We start from the raw sequence: 27,898 nt of genomic DNA on the forward strand, positions 1-27,898 counted from the left end.
AAGTAACTGAAAATTGAAACTAACTTTACTGCTTCAACTGTGCTTAAAAGGATTGATACAAATAGAAACTGTTTCCCTCTAGAGGAAGCCTTTGAAACTGTTACAAGAGCTGAGTTGGGGGAATTTCCAGCTACAAGATAAAAAACTGTGAGAATCTGAGACTGACCTTGGATCGGTTAAGAATGTCGACAGAAGAAGCCTTAGTGGTTGCATTATGTAAGATAAATGATTCACTGGAACAGCTCCACAAGAAGATGGATGTGATGACTACCAAAATTGATAACTTGGGACAAAAAGTGACTAATTTGGGACAAAAAGTGAACATCAATACAGAAACTATTCAGGAATCGATACAGGAATCTACTTTGACATGGCAAATTGTGGAGAAGGCAAGGGAGAAAGTTGTTGTTGAACCTAAAGTAACACAAGTGGAGAGGGAGAGAGCCCCAGCCTTTCAGATGCAATTTGATGACTATGATGCCTTCTATGATTGAATTTAGAGAAAGTCAGATTTTGAGGATTGGAGCCCTGCTTGGACTGGAGAAGGAAAGTTGGATAGATCCCCTCATGCAGGGATTTACTGACCTTTGGGACTTGGACTTGGGTCAGGAGGAGATTGGAGTTGTGGGGACCTTCAGATTTGGAGGAATTTTGAAACACGTCCTGAAATATCTTTTGGATCCTAGTTTGAACTATGGAGATTTGGCTGACCTGTCGAGAAGGAATAAAAACTTTGCTAGGTGGGAGTTTCCCCGAGATCTACTCTTCAGCATCAAAGGAAGGAAAATAAGAACAAGATCAGTAGAAGACAAAGTAAAGGGCATGTATAAATATGAAGAAGACTTGCAGAAGGGACTTGGAAAAGAGTTAAGAGCCTCGGACAGAAGATCACCAGGTTGATGGACTTTATGGAATTGACGGAAATGATTGGCAGAATCTGAGACCAGGGAGAAGAGACGGTGGAAGAAGATTGGAAAAAGTTTAAAGACTATTTATAGAAATACTGTAAAATTAATGAGTGTTAGAAAAATGTTGGAATGAAATTATATGGCTTTAGTAGAAATGTTATAAGGAATTAAGCATAAATAAGTATTATAGTATTAATGGAAAATAAGGTTAAAATATGTTAAGATAATTATATGACAGAAAACAGAGAAAGATGGAAAGGAATTGCTGAAACAATTAATAGAAGTGGAATACAAAAAGGGAGGTGAGAGGAGGTCGATGAAACAAGGGAACGAAAGATAGGGTATTGAAATGGTATGATGTGTGTTTTTAAATTGTTTTTGCTCTGTCTTGTTTAGTTTAATGTGTTAATGCTGTGTTGGGTATTGTTTATTGTATTGTTTTTCTCTTTCTTTTGCTTTTTTTATTTCCCCTCCCCTTTTTTTCTTTTTTGTAAGGTTTAAAAGCAATAAATATTATTATTATTTTTAAAAAAGGAAAGTGCCTTTAAGTCAGGTTCAGCTTTAACACGGCTCCCCTCTTCAAGAGCTTGTGCTGTGCATCCCTAGTAGAATCTTGTTGCAATAAACTTTAACTTTTGATTCTGAGAAGTACAGCAAGTCCTTCACACCCACCTTTATTTCACGAAATGACTGAAAGAGAACCATTTCCATTGACCTTCAAAGCTACAGAGAAAATAGATTGCATATTCAACAGTAGCACCAATTTAAAGGTAAATAGCAAAGTCTGCAGTGTAGACATATTGGTCCTAGGTTTTCCACCTGGCATTTTCAGGGCACAAGAAAACAAACTCACTTCAAGTGTGCAATTGAGGCTTTGTAAGTAGAGCAGATTGTTTTAGAGTTGCTAGGGAAAACGACATTGTGGTTAAAAAAATCAAGACATTCTCATCAATAGAACTAAATGCTATCTACATCACAATACATTTTGGTCAGCATCAACCAGGAACCTGAAGGATGGAATATTAATATATAGAAATGATGTGATGTTTTTAACACCATTAAATTACATGGACACAGGACATGTAATAAATATTTTTTATATAGCGAGTAAAGAAATAAACAGTAACATTTTTAGTATATATATTTTTGCATAAAAATCATGTCAAACTAAACTAACCGTTTCGACTAAACAATCAGAAGCACAAAAATAATATTGCCTTTATTCAGAATGATTTGATTTAAACTTGAGATTCATTTGCTTGGCCCAATACCAATTAATCCCTCTATTTACTGAAAACTTGGCATCCATGCACGTTAAAACCCTGATGCAACCCTTTTACCATAGTGCATTTATTTATACATAGTAGTTTAAGTGACCATCGGTTTCAACACTTCATTTTTGCACATGTTGAAAAAGGGTACTTCAATAGCATCCTTCGGGATATCTGTGTCCTAAACTAACTTAAGCAATTCTCCCCCTACCCCGTATCTGCATCCCTATAGCAAACTTTCTAGGATAAGCCAGCAGAGTTGGAAAACCTGATCAATAGAGTTCTAAAGTGCCAATTCCATATATAATACTGCAACATGACGATGAATCCTAAGTATGACAAATATACAGTGGTACCTTGGTTCTCAAATGCCTTGGTTCCCAAACGCCAAAACCCCCGAAGTATTCCGGTATTGGGATGTTTTTCGGAAGCCGAACATCCAATGTGGCTGTCGGCTATTGTTTCCGGGGCACCGGCACCAATCAGAAGCTGTGCCTTGGTTTTCGGACATTTCAGAAGTCAAACGGACTTCCAGAACGGATTAAGTCTGGCACTTTTGTTTTTGCTATTTATTTTGTGTTTTTGTTTTTGAGGCTTTTTCAGTTAATATTTTTTTGTGACTGTGTGGAACCCAGTTCAGCTACTGATTGACCGTGTGACTACGGAAATGGATAAAAGCCCCCCATCCAAACAATGACTATCATCAGTACAGGTAAGGAAAAAACTTAATTTTAATTTTTATCATCTATAATGCTGTCTTTTTTTATTTTATAGTACAGTACATTGATTATTAGGGACGCAGGTGGCGCTGTGGGTTAAACCACAGAGCCTAGGACTTGCCGATCAGAAGGTCGGCAGTTCGAATCCCCGTGACGGGGTGAGCTCCCATTGTTCGGTCCCTGCTCCTGCCAACCTAGCAGTTCAAAAGCATGTCAAAGTGCAAGTAGATAAATAGGTACCGCTCTGGCAGGAAGGTAAACGGCGTTTCCGTGCGCTGCTCTGGTTCGCCAGAAGCGGCTTAGTCATGCTGACCACATGACCTGGAGGCTGTCTGCGGACAAACGCCGGCTCCCTCGGCCTATAGAGCGAGATGAGTGCGCAACCCCAGAGTTGGTCACGACTGGACCTAATGGTCGGGGTCCCTTTACCTTTTACATTGATTATTGCTTTCATTTTATGGATCAATGGTCTCGTTAGATAGCAAAATTCATGTTAAATTGCTGTTTTAGGGGTTGCTTTTAATACTTTCTATGGGAAAGCATGCCTTGGTATTGGAACGCTTGGGTTTTGGAACAGACTTCCGGAATGGATTAAGTTTGAGAACCAAGGTACCACTGTACAGCATTGATGATTGTCTTGTTAAGAGACCATGATAATTTAATTCCAAACCAGTTTACTTGGAACTAAGTCTCACTGAATTCAACAGAGTTTACCTCCCAATACGCATGCCTAGAATTGCAAGCTTGGTGTACTTTCTCCCGAGAGTGCCTAACCAAAAAATGCCAGTATTGCTTTGCGTTTTTAGATAAACTACACTTATTTAGAAATTATGTGCATGAAGTGACCTTCTGAAACATGGAAATGCTATTAAATAATAAAATGCTGCACATACATACTTAGTTGAGATTGTAATTATGAGAGACTCTACCTGTAACAATGCAACAACAGTCAATTAGCTATGGTCTAGCTGTCTTTCATGGGAACATGGAGAGGTCAACTTCTAATGCTTTAATCCTTTTCTCATGTACCTGAAAAATAAGCTTGGCTACACGGCTAAGGCATTGTGCTAGGATGGTTTCAGAATCAAATCGAGAAGCGTGACCATGTTATTTCTTTTGCTTTTTCTTTAATTGCATGAAAAGTGCACTTGGTGCACAACTGAACCATTCCCAAGACGTTTAAATTTAGGCTTCTCAATTACACATCATTTTAATTGGTTCTGTTAAGCTTTTCTGGTCGCATAATCTCAGATTATCAATATTTTTGCTATACGTTAAATGTGCACATTAAAGCAATTCTAGCAATTTACCCAGCACATAGTAGTTTTAAAACTTAATGTATTTTATGCACTTGAGTCAATCTGGCTTATGTTCAGGACAACTTGGATTTGAGCAATGCTGTCAAGATGCAACTAGAATTTTGACCTCAGCATATTTTGAACTGACACAGCACAGGGTTTCTGAAGATGCCATAGCTTAATACACACATGGTTGGCCTTTGGAACTCAAGATGGGCTGGGCTGCAAATCTCATCATCCCTGAGGCTGTGCTGGCTACAGGTAATAGCTCTGGTCTGACCAACACAGCAAGGAGGTCCACATGTTCCCCGCTCCTGATTTAGTGCAATGAAGGACTTTAATTCAAGGTGCTCTATTGGCAAGAGCCACAGGGTGGGCATTGTGACACTATGTATGCTTGTTACTGTTAGTTTAAACCTACCATTTAGTTACTAGAGAGGTAGTTAACCTGTGGACCGCCATACGTTGCCTGGAGTCCAACTCCCGTCAGCTCCTATAGGTAAGATGGGAGTTGTAGTCCAATAATATCCTGAGAGCCACAGGTTAGCCACCCTTGGCGTAACAGAACGATCTCTTGCCATGTCAGCTGATCATATCCAGCAATTAGCTGCCCTTCATTCTCTGCTCTGCATTCCTTATTCTCTTAGCCTAGCCATCCAATTATGCTGCCACTAAATTGCTTTTGTTTCACCCTGTAAGCTGAATTCACTCCAATGCATTGCACTGAAGCTGCTACACTGAAGCTATATTTACACAGCTATACTACACTGATCAATATATGGGATGTATGAAGTCAGTAAACATTCTTAAACACTTAGAAACAAACCGCTGTTCGTTAAATAAATCAACTGAAACCATTACGGATATTTCTTTCAGACAGCATTACGTTTAAGCAGTTGCTGCAATCTAAACCTTTTTAAATCAAATGAGTATTTTGGTCATCAGGAATAAGTGATCATCTGCAAGTCACTTCAGGTATCATCCATTCTTTTAAACTAAGCAATGTTTTTTTAATTCTGAATCTTCCTTGTGCTGGAATGCATTTTAGGTATCAACATAATCAAAGCCACATTGAGTAACCTGGAGAGCCTCATCTATGGTCAGAGAACTAGGAAGCGAGTTCACCTTACAGACAAGTGTTTGGGCAACCCATATGGAAGCCTGATACACTAACAACAAGAAACAGATAGTTCATACAGTGGTGCCCCGCAAGACGAATGCCTCGCAAGACAGAAAACTCGCTAGACGAAAGGGTTTTCCGTTTTTTGAGCTGCTTCGCAAGACGAATTTCCCTATGGGCTTGCTTCGCAAGACGAAAACGTCTTGCAAGTTTGTTTCCTTTTTCTTAACACCATTAATACAGTTGCGACTTGACTTCGAGGAGCAACTCATAGAACGCAGTGTACATAGTAGCCTTTTTTGAGGTTTTTAAAGACTTTGGTGATTTTTGAAGCTTTTCCAAAACTCCTTTTGCAGCCATTTGGTAAGTTAAGCTTTTAAAACTTTTTGGGGGGGGGTTTGGATTTTGGGTTGGGGTGTTTGGAATTCAAGGACTTGGTGTTGGGGAGGGGTTTGCAAGAATCTGGAAGCTTGTGTGTTTTTTTCCTGCATTTTTATGATTTTTTGTGACCATTGGGGCACTCTGCTGTTTTTTTAAAAAATTTCTGGATTTGAATTTCTGTGTGCTGGTGGCTGGGGGAACAGTTGGGGAGGGGTTTGCAAGAATCTGGAAGCTTGTGTTTTCCCCCCTGCATTTTTATGATTTTCTGTGACCATTGGGCCACTCTGCTGTTTTTTAAAAAAATTTCTAGGTTTGAATTTTGAAATGCTCTTTACAGTATGTGTGACTTTAAAGAGCACTTAATAAACTCTTGTTGTACCAAATTTGGCTTTGTTTGGACTTTTTTTGACCATAGGAACGCATTGATTTTCAATGCATTCCTATGGGATTTCGTGCTTCGCAAGACGAAAAATTCGCTAGACGAAAAAATTCACGGAACGAATTAATTTCGTCTTGCGAGGCACCACTGTAGTTTTAAAATGCTTTTTCGAGACAAGTCAGCACATCCAAGATAAAATTTGTAGGTTTATAAACTTACACTATTAGTTGCACTGGGAGCTGTGCTGTTTACATGTTGCAGATGTACACCAGGCAACTGCAAGTAACATATTTTTCTGTGTATAACATACCCCCTGTTTTGGGGGACTCAAAATTAAGAAAATGGGGGGAGATTGTCAAGAGTTGTAGAGTTGTTGAGCTTTTGGGGGGGATTGCCGACAGCTGTTGAGCTTTTTTGGGGTGAGGTTGCCGAAAAACGCTCACCCGACTCAAAAACAATTAAAATCAAAAGTGACGCAAAAGCCGCCAATAGCCCACCCAATTGACGCAGGGGCAGCCAATCAACAACAGCCCTTGACACACCCACAAATCAATCGCCCAATAGCTTCTGACAATCTCCTGCTCGCGACTGCAACCAATCGCCCAGCCCCACTCTGCACTATCCGTGTATAAGACAACCCCAAATTTTTAACATAATTTCTTAATACAAAATCCTCGTCTTATACAGAGAAAAATACGGTAAGCACCTCCGATGTGTTCTTATATGCAATCTATGCATTTAACCACTTCAAAAATAATGGTGCACTGCATGTATATGCAAGTGAATTCTTCACTGATAATAATGGAAGCTGCCTTATATCTAACAAGGAACTACTATAGGGTTTTTACAGAAAGCTTTGAATTCCATGGCTGACTAGCTTGTGCCAACAAAGACCAAAGCATGCCTTAGATTAACTAAAATCTGTAAGCACATAATACTGAAACACAAAAATTATATCTGTGTGCAGTGTGCCTTGCCTATGTCATCCTAGCCAAAAGTTAACGCCTCTCATCGACACCACCCCTGCACCTAGTACAAAATCAAAGTTACGTGATTGTCATGGCTTCAATCTGAACATTAAAAATGTATCTTCCAGAAATTACTGGCCCTAAAGACAATGACAGCAAGCAGCCTTCCGACACAAAGCATGGATTTAACTGTTAACAGTTTACAGGTCAAGTGTTTGGCTTCAGCTGCAATCAAGGATGGTCCCCGATGCTTCTTTGGTCCAGATAAAAGTACATACACAGCTAATTGCACTATAGTCCATCAGCCTCCACCTGGTTTTTACGTTGCCTTAGAGAGCTTTGCTCCACTTTGTCAGATGCATGGTGCTCAGAGTCATTTTCAGTCTCAGATCCTTCAACTGCAGAGTCCTCCGAAGAGTTTCCCTGAGACTCATCTTCCTCATCTTCTCCATCAGACAAACCTTTTTCTGCAACTGGTTCTTCAGCTATATGCTCTGCTGTCTCCTGTTGCTCCTCTGTTTTATCATCACTGCGGTCCACCAAGTCTGTTGGCAGGAAGAATTGAGGGGGAAAAACTGATTTACATTATGTTAAAGTTGCTGTTAAACTTAAAATCTTCAACAGCCTCCATCTGGTGGCTCTCCTATATTCTGAGATTCTTCTTATGCTTGCTGTGAAGAAGCAGACCACACGTGCCATGTATTTGCTAATGGAATTAGATGTTAACTGCATCACCTTGCAACTTGGCATTACCTAAAAGGGCCAGACCACTACCCTTCTAATATCTCTCCCACACGCAGATACTCATTCACACGCTCAATGCAAGTTATTCATCCTCCTTTGCAAGTGGAAATGCTTTAAGTCCCTGATTTTGCCTGTTCCTCTTCTACCAGCCATCCAGTATTTCCCCCCAGTTGAAAGTAAGGCTGCAGTCTTCAGCAAACCTATTTGGCAATGCATTCCTTTGATATCATTCTTTATGGATCACAGTTGACATTACAATAATGTCTTTTTTAAATACAGAATATTAATGTGCTACAGATCTTGAATATCCCAATTGCCCAAGCAAACTATTTACCTTCAACTACACTCAATTTTTATAAATGCACACACTTCTTCATACTTGGTTAGAAAGACCCATTACACATTTCCAGTGTCACCAGCCCAATAGCTGTTCTCATGCCGCTTACGGTACTTGAAAAACATCGTACCAATTTGGAAAAGGACTCATCTCTTCACAGGCCCAATGTCACTTGCTTAATATAATTAACTGGTATCCCACAATTCAAGTACTATTCAAACCTTCATATCAAAAACTGGCCGTGTCAACTCCTTTAACACTTGTATACAGAAATCTGATCACTTTACATGAACAGCTGAAAACATTACATTTTAGGTTATCTACCTTTCATTAATGATGCAGTTTGCCTCACAAAATTGTACACTGAGCTTAGTGTTTTATTACATACTTACCAGAATCTTCCAATTCGGACCTAGGTGGGAAAATGCAGTCTGTAAGTAGAACCAGTATCTGAAGGAAAGGAAAAGGTATTACAAAGACAACCCACAAGCTCTCCAGCCAGAACCAGGTTTCTTCACGTCTGAATGCTATTCTTTAAGAAGTTGTTGGGGTTTTACCATTCACCTGTATCTCAGCGCTACATATCCACAGAGGTGCAATGGCTGTATCTTTAGCACACTTGTAATTTAATTTTATTCAGCTGCTGGGGAAAACCATGAACACAACTGACAATTATGCACATTATACTGTGCTGTTGCTTATCCTAATGAGCATGACATTTTCAACTGCATACAGATTGGCATGCTCTGTTTGAACAAGCTTCCATCAAATTGCAAGTGTTACAAGAATGAGCCATGATGAGCCCTAGGCTCACATGAGCTCCACCCTTTTGCATGCAACAGGAGGCGATCTAAAGCGTTCCCCTTAAATTGTTCCCTTTTTTGCTGGGTTTTAACAACTCCAGGTGCATCAGCAAAAATTAGATACAAACCAAGCTTACCCAAATCCCCACATATTAAAAATGCAAAAGATCAACCAATTTTAGCCTTCATACACCTTACGTCTGCAACAGAAGAAGAACATTAACATTTGTGAAAGCATTTTATGGTATCCTCTAGAGAGGAAAAGCGGGGTTTTTACAGGAATGAAGCAACATGACATTAAATCAGGTACGTATGACAAGGACCACAGGAAATAAGGAGAAATGATTCATAGTAAGTGGAATGACTTATTTTAATGTGCAACTCACAAATCAATTCCTGCAGACTACTCACACAGTTGAGAACCCTGAGGAGTTCAGGGGTCTAAATGGTGTAGAAAAAGTTTCCACAGGCGGAGTAGGCTGTCTCCTTCCAACTTCGCCCTCAACCTCATGGAAGATGGCAGGCAAAGTTAAAGTAAAAAGGTAAAGGACCCCTGGACGGTTAAGTCTAGCCCAGGTTTCCTCAACCTCAGCCTTCCAGATGTTTTCGGCCTACAACTCCCATGATCCCTAGCTAGCAGGACCAGTGGTCAGGGATGATGGGAATTGTAGTCTCAAAACATCTGGAGGGCTGAGGTTGAGGAAGCCTGGTCTAGACAAAGGCGACTATGGAGTTGTGGCGCTCGTCTCGCTTTCAGGCCGAGGGAGCCAGCGTTTGTCCATAGGCAGCTTTCCGGGTCATGTGGCCAGCATGACTAAACCGCTTCTGGCGCAACGGAACACCATGACAGAAACCAGACTGCACGGAAATGCCGTTTACCTTCCCGCCGCAGCGGTACCTATTTATCTACTTGCAATGGCGTGCTTTCGAACTGCTAGATTGGCAGGAACAGGGACAGAGCAACAGGAGCTCACCCCATTTCAGGGATTTGAACCGCCGACCTTCTGATCAGCGAGCCCAAGAGGCTCAGTGGTCTAGACCACAGCGCCACCCGCGTCCCTGATCAGATGGCAGACAGAGCAATGCAGAGGGTATGGCTCTCAGTGTGTTTGTCCCTTGCTCATGTGTAGCATTTAGAGGCAAGCATCTGACTGGCATCAAGAGCAAACTGCCCTAGGGAGTTTTTAAGTAGGAATGTGGCAGTACAGTCAATCCTAGTGGGGCACCAATCAGCTCTTCAGCACTGTCAGCAAGCGCTACTCACCAAGGAACAATGAGTGCACACTCCTTACTGTTCCTTTGCAGCCACATCTTTCGTTGCCCCACCCAATGTCACATATGACTTCAGGTGTGGGGCAGGTGGGCCTGGCTTAGGGGAAATGGCCTCATGGGCCAAACTGACCCCCGCTGTACCCAACTTGGCCTGCAAGCTGGAGGGTGCCCAAGCCCGCCTTGAACTATCTCCTGAAGGGCTACACTTTGCTTTAAAATGGTAGGCTGAATAATTTGCAATCCTATGCATGCTTATTTGGGAGATAGTCTGACTCGTTTTTGAAGGGGGAAAAAACGAACACAGGATTCAGTTGTTAGATGTCAATTTAAGGTGTTCTAGCCTGGAGTTTATTTCAGGGACAGCACATAGGGAAAGTGCGTCAAAACTGTCTCAAGCCTGTATCTTTCCTTGTTCTGGAATCGGCCTTTCTCTTACTCCCCTAATGAACTGAGGATCTCTTCTTCCTCTCTAGTAAAGTGTCAGTATTCTAGACCTCACGTATCTTCCACAATTCTTATTTGAATGGTAGGATAGAAGGTGAAACTTAACACTTAAAAATCACAAATGGCTAAGCCCACTACAAACTTCCAGGCTGATGTGACTGCTATATTATCTACAGTAAAGACTGCCTACAATTCTGTTTAATAATATATATTAAAAAATCTTACCAAGCCCAGGATTAGACCAATCAATAAAGTGGCCAATATGAAGACTGCATAAGAACCCCAAACGTGAATTCCAAGAGTGACTGTTAAGTAGTTGTGGATTTGCTATAAAAAGAGACAGAAAAACAGCTTAAAATAAAAGTGGGATTTTAGTACCGGACATGACATTCAGACAGATCAATTGATCGTCTTTACTTTCAAAAAAATCCTTAGTCACTAACCCAAAGAGAAAACAAATTCTTACTAATCTGAAGCAGTTTCAAATGAGTTGCACACAGTCTGAACATCCATCGAAAACTAATATTTGCTAGGATGACTGCAAAGCAATGTCATTTTGGCATTTCTGTGATGAAAAGCCTATATACTTTGCACCAGAAGACAGACTGGAAAACCAGTTCTTTTAGACCAGAAATACAAATTGGGACTCAGATTATATGCAAATCTATTCTTTTTTTCTTCTGGGTCTTTAGTCTTTTGTCTCCCTAACGAGGCTTTTTGATTTTTTAAGTAATCCCTGAGGACTTCATTCCCCCCAATTCATCATTAACAATTAATATCAATCAATATCAAGCTGACCATCTCCATCCTAAGAAACAATCTGAAGTAGCAATTCATGTGGTTATAGAACACATTTGTAGAATTCCACATTCTCTCTAACTTAAAGCGGTTTAAATGGTCAAAAATGCTATCTCACAGACACCAGGAAACAGAATAGTATCAATATAGCTGGTGTTAGTATTCATCATCTCAGTCAATATACAAATGTGCAGCTTATAGATAAAATGCTTCCTTACACCTCACCTGTTGTACTATGGTCCAACTGTTCAACACCAACTGGAAAACAAGCCGATCTAAACCCTGAATTTGCATGCAAGCGCCATCACAGTTACAATTTGCCAGAAAATTAATCTGACTGTAGGCAGGCCAGAATGATGTAATGATAGATTTCTCTGGATGAACACCCTCTCAGAAAGCAGTGACAAGGTCTGCACTTATAATTATAATTTCATGCCATGCAATCTTGCCTTCGGGTCTGTCTAAAAATGTCACATGGTTTATATTCCACAGATAAGAATAGAAACCATACATATTTACTGATATTTCCCATATTACGTTTTGGATGGATGGCAAGACTTTTTTCACAAAAACAGCTATCTATCACAAGTAAGTCATCTGAACAAGCATTTCTGCCTGCAGGGGCGGGGGGAATTATGACCATGTTTTCCGTTACAACTTTAATAGTACAAAGAATTCTAAATTTAAACCCCAGGAGGCAGTGGAAGACAGGAGTGCCTGGCGTGCTCTGATTCATGGGGTCACGAAGAGTCGGACATGAGTAAAGAACTAAACAACAACAACATGCAGTAAAACACACATTGTGTGTGGAAGTACAGTTAGCAGGTCTAGCAAAACCATGCAGTCCAAGTCCATGCTGCTCAGATATAAATTTTACTATTGTTATCATACAGACTTAACACATCTCTGCTGCCCAGGCTTTAAGGATGGCTCACATTAGCAGACAGCCTGTGCTGAAACCTACTTGTGTAACAAGACTTCCCTTTATTCTCCCAAATCTGTGGAGGGGTTACAAGGGCAGGGCTGGAAGGAGAGGACAGGAGAGGAAAGGCATTTTTTTTCCACTCGTGGATTGACATAACTGGCTATACCCACATTTTTTAACTTACCGTATTTTTCCGTGTATAACACACCCCCATATATAAGACGCCCCCTATTTTGGGGGACTCAAAATTAAGAAAATGGGGGGAGATTGCCCCCATGTATAAGACTACCCCCCCTTCTAAACATTTTTTTTTTAGTAAAAAAAACACCTAGTCATACACGGCAAAGTATGGTAAATAATAACACCTAAGCTACTCTATCTTGATGGACAGCTGCTGTGTTAATTTGCATAGTTTATTTTCTATTTTTTTGCAGCATTGTCATCAACAACATCAACACCCCAGGCTTCCTTTCTCAGAGTGCAACATGATAAAATGTAATACAGCAATCATATTTTTTTAAAAAATAGCAACTCAACTAGCAGCTAAAACAGCAAAAGATAAACAACAATCTCTGCAGTAAATTCTTGTCTACGTTATCTACCAAGAGCCTGGAAAAACAGGCATGCCTTTAATTTCCACCTAAAACCTAACTATGTCAGGACTAGCCACGACACCCCGTGATTGTTTCTTACAGCACTGTTAGCCCCCCTGGGAACCTAAACTTACACTGAAGGTCATGATATAAATTATGAAAATAAATGCAGTTTGGTAAAAAATTAAAGCCAGTTACAAAATAGTTAATGTCACTGCACACTGTAATTATCACAGTGGAAATTGTACTCCTTGCTTTTTTTAAAAAAAAAGCCTCTTGCAGCATATTCTGGTGACTAGAATTTAAGCATGCAATATGGTAAATATGAGTCGTTTCCAAGGGTTTGCTTGTGACAGCCTCATAAATTTCCCATTCCAACAGCTAGTGTTCAATTACCAGAGTATAGACGTTCTGATATGATAACCCACCACCGTTTTGAAATTTACTATATAGCTGAAATAAAGTAAATCAGCCAACAGTGTATGAACTGAGTTCTGAAAAGTACAAAGGCTTCTCCATGGGATACAGAGCTAACCTCACATTTCATTAGCATTAAGTATGGGGTTATACCATTAGTTCCATGACAATGCCATTGACAATGCATTGTGCAAGCTACTTATGATATAGAATTAATTGGGGAACATTTACTCACCCTGATCCATGCAGATAAATGGAAGAGTCCTGCCATTCCATGCATCCTAATAAAGAACAAATATCTGGTTTATACCAATGTCAATGGATAAAGCACGACACATTAAGTATTCTTGCATGTTCTATGTCACATCCTTCTTGATCTGCACTAATCTTTGACCATCTACACCATAATTTAATAGTGTAGTAGGGGATAATGACAGAAATTATATGTTTTGACCATTATAAGATGTAAAGTCTGCATGTATTGCTGCACTGTAGTTACTACGAGGATCTACGCCTGACCTTTATTGCCCCAGTTCTACAAAAGCTTAAAAATGAACCAGAACTCCAACATATGAGAGCCTTGGTAGAAGATAAGGTTCCTGAAATTACGATCAATGTTGCCAAATTCTGTGTAGCCGCTATTAGGCGCAGGAAACAAGAGCTTTCCAATGCCAATATGCAGGCGAAGGCAAATACTTAATTTTATTTATGCTGTCTAATTTTAAATTGCTGTTATGGCCTAATCTGTGTTGAAATTGTCCTTTGTTTTTTCCGGTGTTATGCTTTGCTGACTAGCTGTACGAGTTAATCTGGTCTGTGACCGTTTAATAAAATTTGATTTGATTTGATTATAAGATGTAGGGCCCCTTCATGGATCACTGCCTTGCCGTGGCGAAGGGGCTTGAATAACTCAGAGAAGCAATGAACTATGCCGAGCAGGGCACCCAAGATGGACAGGTCATAGTGGAGAGTTTTGACCAAACGTGATCCACCTGGAGGAGGAACCGGAAAGCCACTCCAGTATCCCTGCCAAGAAAACTCCATGGACAAAAACAACAGGCATATAAAAGTTATGACGCTGGAAGATGAGCCCCTCAGGTTCATTTTCTTTTCTTGGGAGAAAAGCAATGGCAAACCTAGACAGCATCTTAAAAAGCAGAGACATCACCTTGCCGACAAAGGTCCGAATAGTTAAAGCTATGGTTTTCCCAGTAGTGATGTATGGAAGTGAGAGCTGGACCATAAAGAAGGCTGATCGCCGAAGAATTGATGCTTTTGAATTATGGTGCTGGAGGAGACTCTTGAGAGTCCCATGGACTGCAAGAAGATCAAACCTATACATTCTTAAGGAAATCAGCCCTGAGTGCTCACTGGAAGGACAGATCCTGAAGCTGGGACTCCAATACTTTGGCCACCTCATGAGAAGAGAAGACTCCCTGGAAAAGACCCTGATGTTGGGAAAGATTGAGGGCACAAGGAGAAGGGGATGACAGAGGACAAGATGGCTGGATAGTGATGTGCTCTGAAGACTAGAACAAGTCATTTGACTGTATGTAATAGTTCATAGATCACTGCAGAAGGTTCTTACCTTCCTATGACAGTTTCGCGGAAAGAGTTAAACAGATTTTCACAGAGAAGCGGCCGGTTTCTTAGCTCTTACATAAAAATTGCAACAACCGTGCCTCATTACTCAATTGTGCTCTACTGTGCTTCATATTTTATCATTACCATTTTATCACCATATTTTATCCACATTGGGTCTCACTACTCAATATTAATACACTTAAAGGTAGTAAAAGAATTTTGGGAAATGATATATAATGAATTGGAAAAAAAATGTTTAAAATAACTTTTTCTAAAAAACCTGAAGGCTTTCTTTTAGGAATTCTAGGTGCCAAAATCCCAATGGAGCAGAAAAGATTTATTTATGTATGCGACCACGGCTGCATGGATGTTATTGGCCCAGAGATGGAAAGAAGATAAAAGTTCTGACTACATAAGAATGGCAGATGGATTATGCCGAAAAGGCAAAAATGACTGGAAGAATCAGAAATCAGGAAGACCAAAATTTTAATAAGGAATGGGGGGAAATTATAATTTATCTTAAATACCATTGTAACAGTTGAAATTGATAGTAGGAGTGGAGTAACACTTGCAGTTTAATAGTGAATTTTAGATATAATGGAGATGTAAAAGATTTGGATTATAATAAAAGATGCAGGAGGAAATGATTAACAATAGGACCCACAAAGGGGAGGAGGGGAGTCCAGGAGATTCTTTGAAATCTTGTTTTTATGATGTATGTTGGATATCTGATTGTAAAACTTTAATTTGAAAAACCAAATGAATAAATTTATTAAAAATAATATAAATAGACTTAGTTACTACAAGCACATGGCTACTGTCCGAACAGCAACTGAACGTTCATATCACTCATTCCATGACATCTAGAACAATTACCTCTTTTCTGATGTCACAAGTGCGGCACATTCCCTACCAAAACAAAAAAAAAAATTTCCTTCCAGTAGCACCTTAAAGACCAACTAAGTTAGTTCTTGGTATGAGCTTTCGTGTGCATGCACACTTCTTCAGATCTGAAGAATTCTTCAGATCTGAAGAAGTGTGCATGCACACGAAAGCTCATACCAAGAACTAACTTAGTTGGTCTTTAAGGTGCTACTGGAAGGAAAAAAATTTTTTTGTTTTGACTATGGCAGACCAACACGGCTACCTATCTGTAACATTCCCTACCAGTGAGTGGTAGCCAATGATATGGGCTGGGCAAATACACACCACAGAAAGTCACCCTAAATGTTAAGGAGCTAAACCATGCGTAGGCAAACTAAGGCCCAGGGGTTGGATCCGGCCCAATCACCTTCTAAATTCGGCCTGCGGACGGTCTGGGAATCAGTATGTTTTTACATGAGTAAAATGTGTCCTTTTATTTAAAATGCATATCTGGGTTATTTGTGGTGCTACCTGGTGTTTTTACATGAGTAGAATGTGTCCTTTTATTTAAAATGCATATCTGAGTTATTTGTGGGGCTACCTGGTGTTTTTACATGAGTAGAATGTGTCCTTTTATTTAAAATGCATCTCTGGGTTATTTGTGGGGCTACCTGGTGTTTTTACATGAGTAGAATGTGTCCTTTTATTTAAAATGCATCTCTGGGTTATTTGTGGGGCATAGAAATTCGTTTATTTTTTCCCCTTCAAAATATAGTCCAGCCCCCCACAAGGTCTGAGGGGCAGTGGACCAGCCCCCTGCTGAAAAAGTTTGCTGACCCCTGATTTAAACCATGGGTAGGCAAACTAAGGCCCGGGGGCCGGATCCGGCCCAATCGCCTGTGGGCGGTCTGGAAATCAGCATGTTTTTAATTAAAGCTAGTTTTCAACTCCCCCCACCCCCGCAAAAATATATAAAGATGCAATTTCAACAAGACAAGGTACTGTAACGCAATTACGTAATAGATGAGGGGGACTTCCATCCAGCCACAGGTTCCACAGCTTCCCACTTTCTCTCCAGGATATAGGCTTCTAAGTCCTCCAGCGTCCTCAAGCCACGGTATCTTCGAAACACTCCATCTTTTGCGCTGAAAACAAAAACAGGTAATAGTATAATTATGGCGCCGCGCCTAAAACCAAAACAAACAGAAGGCGCTATTGTTACCCCCCTTACACACATGGAAATGAATCTCGCGGCAGTCAATCAAAGGCCAACAGCCACACCTCACTGCCCATGTAAACCAACCAATGTACAGAAGAGAACCTACCCAAATGATGCTGACATAAAAACCTCACACATATAGCAAGTTGGAAAAACGAGGGAGGGAAATAGTGTGCAAGTTTATCACCCACTCTCTCCCCCTACCTCTGGATATCATATTGTCTTACATTGAAAGTAACCAAAAGACTTTATAATCTGATAAAAAAGAGAGAGAGAGATTGCATGTTCTTTTGTAGTTCATGAAAATCTTTAATAAAAATTATTTTTCGAAGAATGAGGAGGAGGAGGAACTATTGTATCGCTTCATCTGTAGTTAATAGAAGTTGCTGCAGGGAGAATCATTTGTGGTTCCTCACTGTAGCACAGCGAATTCAGTGTTGCCTCATCTTCACTTAAGGTAAAGGGACCCCTGACCATTAGGTCCAGTCATGGCCACCTCTGGGGTTGTGGCGCTCATCTCGCTTTATTGGCCGAGGGAGCCGGCGTACAGCTGTGGCCAGCATGACTAAGCTGCTTCTGGCGAACCAGAGCAGTGCACGGAAACGCCATTTACCTTCCTACCAGAGCGGTACCTATTTATCTACTTGCACTCTGACGTGCTTTCGAACTGCTAGGTTGGCAGGAGCAGGGACCAAGCAACAGAAGCTCACCCCATCGTGGGGATTCAAACCGCCAACCTTCTGTTCAGCAAGTCCTAGGCTCTGTGGTTTAACCCACAGCGCCACCCGTGTCCCTTCATCTTCCCATAGTCACTTTATTTAAAGGGATTCCTGTTTTATCTGTGCCAGGAACTGTGGAGAGAACAGGGCACCTTTGAACCTGAAAAACCTTTAATTCCAACACACTCAGAGCCTCAGCTATAGTTCCACTGAGAAAATAATAATAATAATAATAATAATAATAATAATAATAATAATAATAGTAATAATAATTTTATTTATACCTCGCCCTCCCTGGCCAAAACCGGGCTCAGGGCGGCTAACACTGAATATAAATATAGTAAAAACATTAAAAATAAAAGAGTTGATTAAAATATAAGTTAGAATACAGTTTAAAATGCAGCTTAAAATGCAGCCTCGTTTTAGTGGTATCCTATAGATCAAAGCCATAAGGGGAGAAAACGTCAAATATTCACCGGGGCCAACTATCCATGCTGGTCCTACATGGGTCAGCAAAAAGAGCTGAGGGAAAATTTATATACAAATCCCATATAAGGGGTTCCATTCAAAAAATAAATAAATAAATAAGGGGGGGTTAGACTGAGTTCAGCCCAAAGGCCAGGCGGAACAGCTCCACCTTGCCGGCCCTGTGGAAAGGTGTCAAATCCCGCAGGGCCCTGATCTCCTGCAGTAGGGCGTTCCAGCAGGCCAGGGCCAGAGCTGAAAAGGCCCTGGCCCTGGTTGAGGCCAATCTAACCTCCTTGGGGCTCGGGGCTTCCAAAGTGTTGTTATTTATGGACCTTAAGGTCCTCCGCGGGGCATACCAGGAGATAGTTGCTACATTCTCCAGAACACCAACAGTTAGCCCACGTTTTTCAATGTCCTCTGTTGTTCTGCTTATCCTCACAATATCCCAACCCCCCAAAACTGGCACAGACAGATGCTGTCTTCCAATAACAAACAATTGCCATTTTCAGACAAACGAAATGAGATACTTACTGGTAAATCGTGGGGAGTGTCGTAACAAAGAAGCGACCGCTTACGCCTAAGGAAGTAAAAAAGTATTTTTAGTAGTTTCCCTCCAGGACATTATTTTGCTTTCCTAAACACAGTCTTATAACCAACCAAATTAATTCCTGATGAATAGCCTTCGGACTATAATGCAACTTAAACAGAAAACTGTCTTTAGAAAGATTTTTCCTCCAAAAGCATTTTATTTTAAAAATTCAATGGTTAGAGTCAATCAGCATATGATAGATTTGTATGGGCCGACTTAAAGCAGGCCACACAGATTGCTATTAAACTGAGTGACAGCAATTGCCTTCCAAAGGAGGGGTGGTACTACAGCTGCAGCTACTGCACATCTGGCTTTATCTCTACAACAAACAGAACAACAAATCTCATAAACCAAGGGAACAAAAAACTAATAGCCATTAGTGACATGCAGTGGTGAAATGGCTGAAAATGTCAATCACCATCCCCCAGGGAGGAGCCACAAGTGAAGTTGGAGCATGAATAACCAATCACTGAATTAAATGCAAAGATGTTATCAGTATGTGGTTTTGTGAGCTACCTGCAGCAGCCTGTATGGTTGAGGCAAAAGACATGCACCCCCAGCAAGAACAAAAGCTAATCAAAACTCTTTTAGCTTCTCTTGAAATTCATGCTGATATTTTTGCCTAAGCCTCAAACCTCACTTACAATTAGGTGACAACTCCTACTCTTCAGATTCAATTATTTCCTCATTTTATCGGATAATTTTTAAGATGTCCTCCAGCAAAACCCTGAACATCCTCTAGTTAGCATGCATAAAAGCACTGCTAACTTTAAGTGAGCAGATGAGCAGTAGCACAACTCAGGTCAAGGAAAATTTATGTAAAGGGTTCCCAGACCTCATGCCATATGGGGCAAATTGAATACATCAAAGAACACCGTGTTCCAGCTCATCCAGCCAAACGCTCAAGTTAACTTGTAGTTATCATATTCCCACAATAGCAGCAATGTTCCAGTACAGACTTAAAATATGTCTAGTTAATGATGCATGCCGTAGTACAGAGTTTGGGACCTGGCTGCTTCCCCTAACCGAAGCATGCCACTTTGGACAGTTGGATTGGGGCCTGCCTACCTGTCAATCACCTGACACTGCTTTGATGCCAGATGACCAGTTTGTCCTTTGCAATATGGCTGCAAAAGAAAAGCCAAGTCAAGAAAGGCTTAAAGTTGCAGCCTATCAATTCATCACTGGTGAATTTAAGCCTGTGCAAGTTCTCCGTGCGTCAATTGCCACTGCACATTCAAGAGTGCCCTTTAAGGTTCATGATTGCATATTTGCAGTTGCATCTCTATCTGCCCCAGTCTAATTTGTCAACGCCTAAATGATATCGAGCGTCAGAACAACTGGGCCACAATGAGGAAATTTAGCCCATGGTGTGACCATTTACCATCCTCCCAATTTGATTCTCTGGCACCCTATCTGTAAAGGTAAAGGGACCCCTGACCATTAGGTCCAGTCGTGGCCGACTCTGGGGTTGTGATGCTCATCTCGCTTTATTGGCCGAGGGAGCTGGCGTACAACTTCCGGGTCATGTGGCCAGCATGACTAAGCCGCTTCTGGCGAACCAGAGCAGCGTACGGAAACGCCGTTTACCTTCATACCAGAGCGGTACCTATTTATCTACTTGCACTTGACGTGCTTTCGAACTGCTGGGTGGGCAAATATAGACACGCTTTTACCCTCGCATGACTGAATGTATTGCCCTCGGCTGTACTTGAGGGACGATTCCAACAGATGCCACACGAAAAAATGCTTATGTCCCTGCGGAGATGGCAGTACCGAATCAGTGGCACATGCCCTCCTGGCGTGCACTCTTTACAAAGACCTGAGGAATGAGATTACCACCCCTCTTTTATTGTCCATTCTGGGTCGCCCAACCACTGCCACAGTGTCCTTTCTCCTGGCAGATCAAGAGGAACAGATGACAGCAAAGGTTGCAAGGTTTTTAGCTGGAGCAATCAGAATAAGGTCCACTATTTGACGGCTGATTCAGGACCCTAAACTGTGTTTTATATAAGCGACTTTTTATTTTGTTCTGTGTATATCGCAGTGTTCTTTTGTTATGGCCGATGGCTGACGCAAATAAAGTTTCATTCATTCATTCTATTGGCCCCACGTATGACGAAAAAAGCAGCTATGGTTTGGAAGAAATATGCTCCCAGGCCAGATGGGAACCCATGTCTGCAGCTAGAGGTTTGCCACACCGACTGAAGAAGAAACATCTAGAATTTGACAGCAAATGCTGGATTTTCAGTTCCATAAATTAACAATGCATAAGAAATACCCTATTGAAAACAAGCATGTAAATATATTTGTATTAAAGTTCCCCACTAAAAAGATAATTTTGGCTTACCTGGTTCTTGAGTGACATCCACCTTGCCCACACTGAGTTCATGGTCTTTGCTGTTTTCTGCAAAAGCCTCCCATGCCGATTCCATCTCTTGACAAGCGGGACACCAAGGGGCATAGCTAAGGAAAGTGACAACATGATTTAATGATTGCACACATTTCCATATCTGGAAAGTCTGCAATGTATCACCAATGGGAAATTCCCTGAGGAATATCAGTCACAGGCAGAGAACAATTTAGGCACGTCCAATGTGTGCGCTACATCACACCAAACCCGGAAGTGACCCGAAAACATCACAAAAACGCCACAAAACGAGGTGGAGTGGGGTGTTTCAAATATACACAATCTCACTTAAACACACAGTGCTTTGGAACATAACCCCTGCGTAAATTGGGAGCTGTCTGTATATTTCTGCCACGTTACTCCAGAGTAGGTTATTGTCATGTTTGCTGCCTTTAAAAGTAGTCCTAAAACTTCCACCTGGCACAAAATGCTTCCTGGCACTAGAAGCAAGAAAGCAAGCAACTCCAGTCTTGTATCACCTGCATGGATTTCCCATTTGTTTCCTGACCTGTTTCTTTTTTTCTTTTTTTAAAGATATTTATTAAGATTTTATAAACAGACAAAAGTTACAAAATAAAGAAAGAAAAAAAACAAGAAATAAGAAAAATACAAGAATACAAATGAAAAATACAAAATACATAAAAAATAAATGATAAATAAAAAAGCACAATTAAAAACAAATCAATCTTTTCATGAAGTTTCGTTTACATATTTTCCTGACCTCCTCACGCCTCCCTTTTTTGTATTCCAGTTTACATAGTTAATTCAGCAAATCCTTACCCTCTTTGTTTTTATTTTAATTATATATCTTAACATATTGAACTTCATATTTTCATCTAATTATCAATCCTTTTTTACATATTCTTTTAACTTTGTTACTAAAGCCATCTCATTTCAATCCTGCATCATTTTAACATTCATTAATTTTACAGTGTTTCTGCAAATAGTCTTTAAATTTCTTCCAATCTTCTTCCACCAACTCTTCTCCCTGGTCTCAGATTCTGCCAGTCATTTCCGCCAATTCCATATAGTCTATCACTTTCATCTGCCATTCTTCCCGGGTGGGTAAATCTTGTGTCTTCCAATGCTTTGCGATAAGTATTCTTGCTGCTGTTGTAGCATACATAAAGAAAGTTCTGTCCTTCTTTGGCACCAATTGGCCGACCATGCCCAGGAGAAAGGCCTCTGGTTTCTTCAGGAAGGTATATTTAAATACCTTTTTCATTTCATTATAGATCATTTCCCAGAAAGCCTTAATCTTTGGGCACGTCCACCAAAGGTGAAAGAATGTACCTTCATTTTCTTTACACTTCCAACACTTATTATCGGGTAAATGGTATATTTTTGCAAGCTTGACTGGTGTCATGTACCACCTGTATATCATTTTCATAATATTCTCTCTTAAGGCATTACATGCCGTGAATTTCATACCTGTGGTCCACAGCTGTTCCCAGTCAGCAAACATTATGTTATGTCCAACATCTTGTGCCCTGTTTCCTGACCTGTTTCAAAGCCCTGGTGTTTGCCTTTAATGGCTTTAGACCAGGCCACCTCAGAAATATTCCCATATGAACCTGGCTGGCCTTTTAGGCTCAGCTGTGGTGTCCATTCATATAAGACTGGCACAAAGGGGGGGCAATGTGTGACCCTCCAGCTGTTGCTGGACCAGATCTCCTGTCATCACTGACCATTGGCCAGGCTGGGGATGATGGGAATCGAGTCTAACAACATCCAGAGGTTCCCCAGCCTGAAAAACGAGATCCGGCAGGCAGGCACAAGAACAGGGCCATCTCACTGGTGGCAGCAAGACTGCAAATCTCCCTCTTCAAGCCCTATTTGCCGATCTTCAGACTATTAGCAGCTGCCTCTCACATATCAAAAGCTATCTATTGGATTTTTAAAACTAAGTTGCTGTATTCTAATTGTATCCATTGCGGCTGAATCTAGTGTACATAACAGAACGATAGTTAAAATTCTTGTTTTGGTGTATTTTTATCTTTTAATGTAAGCCACTTTGTCTTGACGGAAGAAAGGTATATGGTAAGCAAACTACACAAGCTAAACTAAACAAACAGAAACATAACTTTCTCTGCCTTCCTCCTCTACACACACTCCCCATGCAGTTCTTGCAATTTCCAGAAAATAAAGGATAGGAAATTTATTTCTAGGTCATTGTATCGGCATCCAAGACAACTGACTATTTCTATGATGATGACCCAGAGCCTGGGCTCTCTTCCAGACCCAAAATGTCAACACTTGTTTCAGGCGCTATTATTATTATTATTAGTTTCTACTGATTTATTGGTTTGTTTGTTGCTTGTATAGGATATTTTGTTTTTCAATGTTTGATGTTTATATAACATGTATCTGGGGCCAAGTGGGCTGCTGGGTGACATGAGCCCAACCAAATCCTCATATGCTCAGTAATGTGCAGCTGGATAATACATGATGGGCTGCTGGTGGGGTAAGGTGAAACAAGACCTGGGAAATAAATGAGAGAGCATGCATGCTCTCAGCTACACACTGCCAGAATATAGATCAGTGGCATCCACAAACACACCTGCAACATGCTTTGCTGCAGACGTACATGCTGTGTGCTCTAGCAAGGAGGGTTTCTACTTTGAAGCAAACTATTGAGAAAGTGTGTGAGTGAGAACACACGCTTATGAATTGCTCCAGTCTCGCCTGGATTGACCTTCAACCATAGTTACCATTGTGTATCAACAGCAGCAACAGTGATTTGGTAGGAGTACCATTGTGGGAGGCAAGCTGAACTAGCAAATTCATGTCTTTTAGACTGTAACCCTGAATGCTGAGAATGTCTTTGTTATTGATCTTTGAGAAACCTTTTGGCCAAAGAGCTTGGCAAATATTCCTTTGAATGAAAAAGAATTTGAGAATAGTGTGCTCCCAATTTTAACCTTTCATCTTAAGGATATTAATGTTGCACTGAACATTTTTATGCCTCACCATTTTGCAATTCTTCCTTTACATTCGTTGAATTAGACAGTTCCCACCTCCAAATTCCTCTTCTTCAGTGTATATCCCACCAAAATTGCTAACATCTGAAGCTCCCTACCCATGCAGAAAGTGTCAGGATAATATGCTGCTGGACAGAGGCCAATGTTAATGTCCCCTTAAGGCCAACTATTCTGTTATAATATAATAAAATAAATAATTAAAGAACATGCCTGTCAATATCCTCTTTGTCCACAAAGTAAACTAACATGAGTTCAAGTTTACCAAAGGATTTACTGCTATTTAATAGCAGCGTTTGTGTTACACACACTTTCTAGGAACTGTCCATTTAGGAATAAAGACAAATTTAGAGGACAACTGCAGCAAACTTGGATTCCAAACTACAGCCACTTTCAGTGCCTTAAAAACTGTTATACAAAAATATAACTCTGGGCAGTCTAACTAGATTCCGTTTATAGATCCTGATCCAAGCAGGAAAACCGCAAAGGGGCCATACCTTCTCTATACTCATAAAACACATTTCTTCAGATGTGATTGTCATTTCTTTGCTAGAAAACAGCTAAGTTCTTGAACGAGTGGCTTCTCACACAATATTTTTTGCTTTTAAACTGTAGTGGATCCCTCTCTTGAATTGCTATTATTCAATTTTTTAAATTTTTTTTTTAAATCAACCGGAGCTGTAAGCAGATTGACAGTCTTCCAGTTATCTATGCCTGCATGGCCTAAACTAAGACAGCCTTCTCTGTCCCAGTCAGATGTACACAATGACCAGTTATAGCACAGATCTCTTAAAGCAGCAATCTCTGCCATGAATTCAGAAAGTAAGTGGCCATTTGCAGATCCTCCTTTCTTCCTCCATCTAGCCTCTAATCTGCAATACAGAGATATAGTTATTTACTTTACAAAGTTGGCAGAATGACTACAGAAACTCTACATACAGTTACACCCTAAATGCAAAGAAAAAGAGAGAGAGAGAATGTGGAGATCAATGGTTTCTACTCACAGTAGCAGAGGCAGAATATGCCTTTGAATACTCATGACTGGGGAGCATATTGGGGGGGCGCTGTTTCCTTCATGTCTAGGGGTTTCCCATAAGCAGCTGGGTGTCACAGTGGGAAACAGGGATGCTAGGTTAGCTGGACCTTTGGCCCGACCCAATGGGGCTCTTCTGTAAATTCCTAAAAAGGTGTCTCCTTTTTCAATACACCTCCAACCAGCCTACCAAGGCAAGAGAAATGCTGTGCCGCATTATTAGGTAGCTAAGAAGCTATGGGAGACGCAGGTGGCGCTGTGGTCTAAACCACAGAGCTTAGGACTTGCTGCTCAGAAGGTCAGCAGTTTGAATCCCCGTGACAGGGTGAGCTCCCGTTGCTCGGTCCCAGCTCCTGCCAACCCAGCAGTTCGAAAGCACGTCAAAGTGCAAGTAGATAAATAGGTACCACTCCGACAGGAAGGTAAAGGGCGTTTCCAAGCGCTCTCTGGTTTGCCAGAAGCAGCTTAGTCATGCTGGCCACATGACCCGGACGCTGTATGCCAGCTCTCTCGGCCAATAAAGCGAGATGAGCACTGCAACCCAGAGTCGTCCGCGACTGGACCTAACGGTCAGGGGTCCCTTTACCTTTAAGAAGGGATTTGACATCCTTATAATTAAAAAAAGCCATGGGCGTACACATCTCTAAATGCCATGAAGATTCATAGGCAGGACCGGCCTAATACATTGGGCACCTGAGACGATTGATCCCCACAAAAAGAGCACCCTCCCCAACAGGGAAGAAGGAGCGAGTGAAGATTTACATCAGGAACACAGGTGGGATGGTGAGACTGAAATTGGGAATTGCTGTCCCTGTGGATGCTGCTGTCTTGAGGCCATCACCTCACCTGGCCTCCTGAGTGGGCCAGCCCTGAGATGGGAGCATAGGTAAGAAACGCAAGCCATGCCACCAGGTGATAGTGATGTTGCCTGATAATCAGTGACCAGCAAACAGAACACGACCAACAAAGCACCGTAAAAAACCCCGGAAGAAGGGCAGGATGTGAGGAACATTTGAGGGAGTTAGTTGTGTTTACCCTGGAAAAGAGGAGTCTGAGATGAGATAGGATAGCCATCTTCTAATATCTAAAGGGCTGTCACATACAGGATGCAGCAAGTTTGCTTTCTCCTGCTCCGGAAGCTAGGGCCTGAACCCATGGATTTACAAGAACGGAGATTCCGATTCAACATCAGGAATAATTTTCTGACAGTAAACACTGTTCGACAGTGGAAAGGACCTCCTTCCAACTCTCCAATTCTATGATTCTAAGTTGGACACCTCTTAGAACCCTAGAACTGTAGAGCTGGAAGGGATGAAAAGGAATCACCTAGCCCAGCGATGTCCAACCGGTTGACTGCAATCAACAGGTAGATCCCTGAGTGATCTTGGTCGACTGTGGCATCCTAATCAAACGTGGGATTAAAAGCCCCGCCCCCTCACTCTGTCCCTATGTAGCGTCAATAGGGCAATCTGTTTTAGTTTGCTGCTGACGATAGTTGGCTCCCCCCCCCAAAAAAAGCTCAAAATCCCCCCTTCCATCCACCCCCCCACCCCACACACACTCCTCCTCCCTCCAGTGACAACGGGTAGATCACTGCCATTTTTTTATATACAGTACTGGGAGTAGATTGCAGTCTCTTGGGAGTTGGATGTGTCTGATCTAGCCCAACCCTCTGCAATGCAAGAATATGTAGCCATCCCATACAGGGATCAGAACCTGCAACCTTGCCGTTATTAGCACCACGCTCCAACCCACTGAGCTATCCAGGCTGACTTGTCAGGACGGATTCCATAGTTTTCTTGTTTTAACCCCCAGCATCAAATCAAGAAAACTATGAACCTTTGTGCCTCCTGCGCACCCCCACACCACCTAAAAGGAAATGACCTTAACTGTATTGCAGAAGACAATCAGAGAGTCTGAATCAACTCGAGAAGAAGGGTCTGGTATGGTTTTGAATCACATTAGGGCCGGCATCTTAATAGGGCAGGGGAGCGGGCTGGACTAGATGACCCGCTGGGGTCCCTCCCCTTTCTCCAGGTATAAATTTAATCAATGTAAAAAAAATAAAAATGTACCCGGTGAAGCCCAAAGGAGCCAGAGGGAGGGAGCCTCCAAACCCACCGACTGCCACCCACCAAGGTCCAGTTTCCTCCATTGCGATACTGGGCAATTTTGAGACCAGCCTGCTTGGTGGTGTCCCCGCCCCGCCCTTCCTGGGAGCTTTGGACTACAACTCCCACTAGCCCCGGAGGCCCGCGCTTGCGCAGGGGCCGACGGGAGTCGTAGTCCGAGAGCCCCCGGAGAGCCGCAAGCGACGCCGCCGCGACTCACAATTGGACCATCCACTGGCCCTGCAGCAGAAGGCTCCAGTTGGACCCGCTCAGCTCCCTCACTGGCCGCCCCGCCGCGCCGGGGTCCTGCGAAGCCGAGGCGACGGCTGCGACGGCGGCCGCCAACGCCACCAAGGCCGGAGCGGCCGCCGCCGCCGCTCTCCTTCCCGCCGTCCCGTCCCAGCCTGAGCGACTGCGGCGAGAGCCGAGCGACTGAGGGAAAGCCGCCGCCATCTTGGGAGGAATCAAACCGCCGCCAAAAAAAAACCCCCGTAGAGTTCCGCGCTCCCGTGACGCAGCGACGCAGCCCCTTTTCCGGTTGCCATT

The 27,898-nt window shown here is 41.8% G+C and overlaps 1 protein-coding gene and 2 long non-coding RNA genes across 4 annotated transcripts in view; 2 read left to right on the forward strand and 1 right to left on the reverse strand.

The window, feature by feature from the left end:
* Positions 1 to 27,898, forward strand: part of LOC310759521 — an 856,102-nt gene that overhangs the window by 338,987 nt on the left and 489,217 nt on the right. The window lies entirely within an intron of this gene.
* Positions 1,455 to 7,610, forward strand: LOC310759515. The gene is made up of 2 exons (XR_014546365.1): positions 1,455 to 5,397; positions 6,230 to 7,610. It is a non-coding gene; the product is annotated as an uncharacterized lncRNA (long non-coding RNA).
* TMX4 (thioredoxin related transmembrane protein 4) lies at positions 6,227 to 27,833 on the reverse strand. The gene is made up of 8 exons (XM_083606725.1): positions 27,573 to 27,833; positions 21,171 to 21,286; positions 18,763 to 18,808; positions 16,842 to 16,970; positions 13,613 to 13,658; positions 10,870 to 10,971; positions 8,518 to 8,575; positions 6,227 to 7,589 (listed from the first exon to the last, which is right to left on the reverse strand). The coding sequence occupies exons 1-8, from the start codon at positions 27,803 to 27,805 to the stop codon at positions 7,336 to 7,338; spliced, it is 984 nt and encodes a 327-aa protein (XP_083462851.1). The 5' UTR covers positions 27,806 to 27,833; the 3' UTR covers positions 6,227 to 7,335.

The sequence above is a fragment of the Podarcis filfolensis genome (assembly GCF_964270895.1).
Source record: "Podarcis filfolensis genome assembly, chromosome: 3".
Lineage (NCBI taxonomy): Eukaryota > Metazoa > Chordata > Lepidosauria > Squamata > Lacertidae > Podarcis > Podarcis filfolensis.

Bases quoted from the DNA above. Each gene is read 5' to 3' on its own strand.
- TMX4 (XM_083606725.1), bottom strand. From the start codon at position 27,805: ATGGCGGCGGCTTTCCCTCAGTCGCTCGGCTCTCGCCGCAGTCGCTCA. The intron at 13,659-16,841 runs GTAATTGCGTTA...GTTCTTTATTAG, and splicing joins AAGTCCCCCTCATCTATTAC to GATGCATGGAATGGCAGGAC. The intron at 7,590-8,517 runs GTAAGTATGTAA...TCCTGCCAACAG, and splicing joins GTCCGAATTGGAAGATTCTG to ACTTGGTGGACCGCAGTGAT.